At 45.1% G+C, this 7,674-nt stretch overlaps 1 protein-coding gene across 1 annotated transcript; it reads left to right on the top strand.

Moving 5' to 3' along the window:
• The first annotated feature begins 1,929 nt into the window (after nucleotides 1-1,929).
• LOC143898004 (uncharacterized) lies at nucleotides 1,930-3,006 on the top strand. Its single transcript, XM_077407007.1, has one exon. The coding sequence runs from the start codon at nucleotides 1,930-1,932 to the stop codon at nucleotides 3,004-3,006; it is 1,077 nt and encodes a 358-aa protein (XP_077263133.1).
• Nucleotides 3,007-7,674: the final 4,668 nt, after the last annotated feature.

Genomic DNA, 7,674 nt, shown 5'->3' with positions numbered 1-7,674 from the left:
GACGATTTAACCGTTGCGGAGTCCTCTTAATGTTTTTTTCTAGGAAAAGCCGCTGCCAATTACGATTTAATTGTCGCGGCGGTATTCGGTTATGGCGCGGCATATTACAAAATGCGAGCGCCGATATCCGGTTGCTGGAATGTATAAACAAAATATGTCTAACGATAATTATACGAACGCATAGCATCCGTTGTCGCCAGGATGATTATGGATCCACATCTTGTGGATCAGTCTTCGGCTAGTTTTCGCGACGCGAACGTTCATATTCGAGGGTGAAGTTTTTTGTGTCAAGTATTCAATACAGAAGAATATTTTTCACGATAAAGGAGATGACAATAATTCCGACATGGATCGCGAGTTAACGGACGACAGTGACTACTTCAGTGATGAAGACGACAATCATGAAGAAGTCATCGATAGAATAGTGCTAAATTTACTTGAAAGACATTGCGTAATATATTTTTATTATTCAACGGGTGGTGCACTTGTACTATGTGCTCCGTGTATGGCTGCACTATGGGACCTTGATTTCGGCATGTACGCTCGCCTAAAACACTTCGTTGAGAGACGCGGAACGACGCATGGCCGGTATTGTTCAAGATGTCGTGAATCATTGTTTATGATATTTCCGCGTAATATGTGCCCGATTTGCACACGATAAGAAAAAAACATTATCGCGGCTCTTAAAAGTTGATACTTGGGGCTAAAGTTCTTGTGGCGAGTAAGCGGTATAAAAAAACATTTTTTTTCAAAAAAACAGTGAACAATAATTTCGAGGCAACAATGGATGTAGATTCATCCGACGAGGATCGTCCGTTGTCGCCGGACAGCACCTATAACAGCGATGAAGACAATAACCGTAGAGAAGTTATGAAAAAAATAGTGTCGCGTCCCGAATTTTTAGCGTTGGATGGACGTACAAAGTGTTGCGCAATTTATTTTTATTTTGAATACGGCTCAGATAACTTGTGTTATTCGTGTATGATCGCTTCACCAGACACTGGTGAGCACATACGTGAACGTCGAGAGCATGTAATCGAGCCGTACGACGTAATGACCATTCAATTTTGCACAGATTGTCGTAATACTCCATTGTTTCAAATATATCCATGCAACATGTGCCCGATTTGCATGAAGTAATAAAAAACATTATCGCAAGTGGGACATTATACATAACGTGCACAACATGGTGTGGATAATTGAAGAGGAATCTGTGGAGCCTCCAAAATCTGACGATGATATACAAATGGAATGTATTACAACAGATATCACCGATGGTTTGCGTGAAGAAGATCAAGGAGTGAAATTGACGGATGTGCAACGAATATCGCCGGTGCAGTTTCTTCGCGATCGCGAACTCGGTATACGCGGAACCGGTCAACGCTTCGCTAGACAAAGAGTCGTTATCAATACCGATTCTCCTTATAAGTGGGATTCTAACGTTAGACGAAAAGTGTATCGACGGCTGCGGGACGAGTGCGTTAGCGAGGAAGAATCGCGTGCAGCTCGCCGTGCTGACGTTGTGCCGTATCATATTAGACCTATTGTTGACTATCGCTATTGGGCGTCTAAATTTTGTGAACAGCTCTATGATTGTGAAGCAACATACATTAAGATTCATACAGGTATTGGGAAATACGTCGAATTGGTGGTGATGAACAATTCGATACGTTTGTATATGTACCCTTACCCTTATCTCAATAATTCTAATCATCTATTGATGCTTCAAAAAACCTTTGAACGTGACTGTGATGATGTTGATAATTGGGAGCATAATGTCCCTTACTTCTTGCCTCATTATGTTATGTCTGACTACTATCGCATTCAAAGTGGCAAACGATATTGTTCAGCGTGCGATCGAGTCAAGTGCAAGTGCTCCATCGAAGAATGTGACGTTATTTAAAAAAGACAATATTAAAAAACAAAAACATGGAACATCTCGATAAAACGGAACGCGACCTGGTGGAAGAATCCAACCAAATCGCTACCTTGGACGAATATCTCGCATGGGAACAGCGATGTGAGAAATTTATTGAGCAGCTCGAAGAAGACTGTCATTCCAAACGTCCGCGGCTCTCAGACGGCTCTCAGACTGTCGGAAACAGGTCATCTTTAGTGGCAAGAATCGCGCGACTCGATGGTGCGAAGACTCTATTACAGAGACGGTTCGTACATATCGGTGGTGAGCACGCGGCGGGCAGTAGTAGCGGTAACGAAAACGCGGAAAGACTCGTTTGGCGAAAGATCGATGCCGCGTTCGAATGGCGTGTATTGACCGGTGCGGTGATAAATATCAATTACATCAAACCGCGAAAATTTCTCGAAGACGCCGAAGTCATCGTGCTCGATCGTGTGCGGAACGTCGTGCAAAGACACGCAAGTGTAAAGATAAACACCGTGTTCAACGGCGAGTTTGTGACGGGTGACAAACGTGCGAACAAAAGTGTCAGCACGGGAAACCGTGAACTCTTTCGTGCGTCCGATCTGCGCGAGTGGTACGAGCTACACGTTATCGAGCCTACTTTATCGCGTCTCGAAGAGTTTCAGGAACGCGATAGCGGATGGGCGTTGTCGCGTATACTCAATTTGACAGTGAACGTGAACAAGTACAATCCTTTGCGCGCGGGATGTTACATCAATTTACCGGAAAAAATTAAATCGAAAAAAGCGGTGATAAACGTGCAATCGATGGAGAATGCGTGCTTCGCGTGGTCAGTGGTTGCCGCGCTGTATCCTGTCCAGGATCATACATATCGGGAATCCTCGTACCCTGATTACACAACAGTATTAAATTTACAAGGCATTGAGTTTCCAATGACTTTGAAACAGATTAAAAAGTTCGAACGACTCAACGATATATCCATCAATGTGTATGCCATCGAGGGAGAGAAGACACCGAACGTTCTCCCGATACGGCTCACCGACCTGAAGAGAGAAAAGCGCGTAAATCTGCTGTACGTGCAGGACCCGCGGCAGACGACAACGTGGGACATTTCGCGTGGATAAAAAATCTATCCCGCCTCGTGAGCTCGCAATTAAGCAGGTACGATGGTCGGAAATACTTTTGCGATCGGTGAGTACTTATACTCCTTTTAATAAAATTATAAAATATTTTATTTTTTATTTAATAATTTTCAATTCTTTTTTGCAGATGTTTACATTATTTTCATTCGAGCGAGAAATTGGAAGCCCACGGAGTAGACTGCCGAGAGATAAACAACTGTGCCATCCGACTACCGAGCGAGGACGACAAGTGGCTGAGATTCAAGAATCACAGCAGGAAGGAACGAGTTCCATATGTCGTGTACGCCGACCTGGAATGTACCCTCGAGAAGACGGATGCGAATCCGACAACGTCCACATACACGTCTCAACATCATCGGGTATTTAGCATAGGATATTACGTGCGGTGCTCGTACGACGACTCGTTTACCGCGTATCGATTTCATCGCGATAAGGATTGCGTCGCGTGGTTCGCCGAGGAACTAAGACGTTTAGCACACGACGTAAAGAACATCTTGTCCGATAATATACCCATGGCGGATTTTACGCGAGACGAGTGGAAAAAATTTAACAGCGCAACGCACTGTCACGTGTGCGAAAAACCGTTCGAGCCAGACGACGTGCGCGTACGCGATCACTGTCACTTGACCGGTCGTTATAGAGGTCCCGCGCATTCCAGCTGTAATCTAAATTACACAGATTCGCATTACATTCCCATAGTATTTCATAATTTATCGGGTTACGACGCGCATTTTATTATCAAGGAAATAGCTACAGCCTACAAAGGACGCGTAGACTTACTTCCAATCACGAAGGAAAAATACATTTCATTCACGAAAAACGTTAAAAGCACTGAGGATAAAAACTACCAAAATTGCATCAAATTAAGATTCATCGACTCTCTCTCTCGTCCTTCCTCGATAAGAATAAGTTAAAAATTATACGTTCAAAATTTTCCGCGTTATCCGACCAAGATTTCGAATTATTGACGCGAAAAGGTGTCTTTCCGTACGAGTACATTGACTGCGTCGAAAAGTTGGAGGATGCGTGTTTACCATCGCGCGACTCGTTTTACAGTTCATTGACAGGCGACACCGTATCCGAGAGCGATTACGCGCACGCCGTCAACGTCTGGCAGCGGTTCTCCATTCGAACGCTCGGTGACTACAGCGATCTGTATCTAAAGATCGATGTCTTGCTGTTGGCCGATATCTTTGAAAATTTTCGCGATAGCTGCGTCGCGAGTTATGGACTCGATCCGGCGTATTATTACACTCTACCGGGGTTTACGTGGGACGCTATGTTGAAGCATACGGGTATCAATTTCGAACTGCTCACGGACATTGACATGGTCATGTTCATCGAACGCGGTATACGCGGTGGTCTGAGTCAATGTTCCGGCAGATACGCGCAGGCCAATAACAGGTACATGCAATCTTACGATACATCGAAACCATCGTCATACCTGATGTATTTCGACGTAAACAACTTGTACGGCTGGGCAATGTGTCAACCATTGCCTTATGCAGATTTTCGATGGGTCGAAGACGTCTCGAATTTCGAGTTTAGCGCGATCGCTTTGGATTCGCCCACGGGTTACATTATCGAAGTCGATCTAGAGTATCCGCAGAATAAACACGACGCGCACGCTGACCTACCGTTCTATCCGACGCGCGATAAACCACCCGGCAAACGGCAGGACAAACTTCTCGCCACGCTGTACGATAAGAAGCGTTATGTCACACACTACCGCAACCTGCAGCAATGCACGCGCCACGGTCTTTGCGTCACAAAAATTCGGGTAGACTTCCGAAAACGGCCCCCCTCCGATTTCGATGAAACTTTGTGAAAAGCTTCGTTTTGGGTTAAAATGAAAGCCCTTAAAAGGAATTTTGGCGACTCCTATGATAAAGCCATTTTTTTAGATAAAATGATAAAAAATATAGGAAAATCTTCGTAATTCTACAGGATGTTATAAATTGAATATATACTGTTTGTATTTAATGATTTAATGTTTTTATTATATACTTACAGCAGAATACATAAATAATATGCTTTGTAATATATTACACTTTCCACGCGAACCGAGGTTCACGCACACCCCCCCGTGCTTTCGGGGGAAGTGCGGTAGTTCCGAAATAGTTCACGCATACACTTTCCACGCGAACCGAGGTTCACGCACACCCCCCTCCGTGCTTTCGAGGGAGGTGCGGTAGTCCCGAAATAGTTCACGCATACACTTTCCACGCAAACCGAGGTTCACGCACACCCCCCCCCCGTGCTTTCGGGGGAGGTGCGGTAGTCCCGAAATAGTTCACGCATACACTTTCCACGCGAACCGAGGTTCACGCACACCCCCCCGTGCTTTCGGGGGAGGTGCGGTAGTCCCGAAATAGTTCACGCATACACTTTCCACGCGAACCGAGGTTCACGCACACCCCCCCCCCGTGCTTTCGAGGGAGCTGCGGTAGTCCCGAAATAGTTCACGCATACACTTTCCACGCGAACCGAGGTTCACGCACACCCCCCCCCCCCCGTGCTTTCGGGGGAGGTGCGGTAGTCCCGAAATAGTTCACGCATGTACTTTGTAAGGCACACTATGTGTCTAGTATAAAAGATGTGAAGCTCCCCGCAGGGGGGCGGAACTTACTGCCCTCACGCATACACTTTTCACGTGAAACGAGATGTCACATGGGTTCGTGGCGCGCTTTATAAGCTTGTTTATATATATACATACTAGCTTCTGACCTTGATTATTTAAATACAGACAGTATATATTCAATTTATAACATCCTGTAGAAGTACGAAGGTTTTCCTATATTTTTTATCATTTTATCTAAAAAAAATGGCTTTTTCATAGGAGTCGCCAAAATTCCTTTTAAGGGCTTTCATTTTGACCCAAAACGAAGCTTTTCACAAAGTTTCATCAAAATCGGAGGGGGGCCGTTTTCGAAAGTTTATCCAAAAATTCATCGCGTATTGCAATTCGCTCAATCTCCATGGCTTTGCAATTACATCGAACTCAATACAAAATTTAGAACACTGGCCAAAAACGATTTCGAGAAAAATTTGTATAAATTGATGAACAACGCGGTTTTCGGGAAAACGATGGAGAACGTTCGAAATCACGTTGTTGTAAAATTAGTGACAAAGTGGAACGGTAGATACGGCGCGGAGGCACTGATCTCTTTTGACCTAATGGATTAAAAGGAGAGGAAACGAGCGAAAACGAGCGACTGCTCACAATTGCTAGGCTAGCGGAGTATCGGCTGAACGCACCCATTCAGATTTAAAGTTATTAATACACCTAGACACCAAAAACTATGAAGCGCATTATGTGGACCTCGTCATCGGCAACCTGGAACACGTAGACATCGAATTTGAGGTATTATTACACATAGACACCAAAAACTAACGAGCGCGCTATCTGGACCTCGTCATCAGCAACCTGGGACACCTAAACATCGAATTCAAGGTATTAATACACGTAGACACCGAAAACTACGGAGCTCACTATCTAGACATCGTCATCGGCAACCTGGAACACTTAGACATCGCATTCAACGTATTATTACACCTGGACACCGAAAACTACGAAGCGCACTATGTGGACCTCGTCATCGGCAACCTGAGACACGTAGACATTGAATTCAACGTATTCTTACACCTGGACACCGAAAACTATGAAGCGCACTATGTGGACTTCGTCATCGGCAACCTGAGACACGTAGACATCGCATTCAACGTATTATTACACCTGGACACCGAAAACTACGAAGCGCACTATGTGGACCTCATCATCGGCAACCTGGGACACCTAGACATCGAATTCAACGTACGATTACACCTGGACACCGAAAACTACCGAGCGCGCTATCTGGACCTCGTCATCAGCAACCTGGGACACCTAAACATCGAATTCAAGGTATTAATACACGTAGACACCGAAAACTACGGAGTTCACTATCTAGACATCGTCATCGGCAACCTGGAACACTTAGACATCGCATTCAACGTATTATTACACCTGGACACCGAAAACTACGAAGCGCACTATGTGGACCTCGTCATCGGCAACCTGAGACACGTAGACATTGAATTCAACGTATTCTTACACCTGGACACCGAAAACTATGAAGCGCACTATGTGGACTTCGTCATCGGCAACCTGGAACACTTAGACATCGCATTCAACGTATTATTACACCTGGACACCGAAAACTACGAAGCGCACTATGTGAACCTCGTCATCGGCAACCTGGGACACCTAGACATCGAATTCAACGTACGATTATACCTGGACACCGAAAACTATGAAGCGCACTATCTGGGTCCCGTCATCGGCAACCTGGGACACGTGGACATCGAATTCAAGGTATTAATACACGTAGACACCGAAAACTACGGAGCGCACTATGTGGACCTTGTCATCGGCAACCTGGGACACCTAGACATCGAATTCAACGTACGATTACACCTAGACACCGAAAACTACGGAGCGCACTATGAGGACCTCGTCATCGGCAACCTGGGACACGTGGACATCGAATTCAAGATATTAATACTCGTAGACACCAAAAACTACGGAGCGCACTATGTGGACCTCGTCATCGGCAACCTGGGACACCTAGATATCAAATTCAACGTACGATTACACATGGACACCGAAAA

The sequence above is a fragment of the Temnothorax americanus genome, unplaced genomic scaffold (assembly GCF_048541705.1).
Source record: "Temnothorax americanus isolate GAGA-0224 unplaced genomic scaffold, ASM4854170v1 Scaffold218, whole genome shotgun sequence".
Classification (NCBI taxonomy): domain Eukaryota; kingdom Metazoa; phylum Arthropoda; class Insecta; order Hymenoptera; family Formicidae; genus Temnothorax; species Temnothorax americanus.
This window is presented reverse-complemented; position numbering and strand designations above follow the sequence as displayed.

What these genes read in the sequence shown, in the direction of transcription:
- LOC143898004 (XM_077407007.1), top strand. Translation starts at nt 1,930, where the DNA reads ATGGAACATCTCGATAAAACGGAACGCGACCTGGTGGAAGAATCCAAC.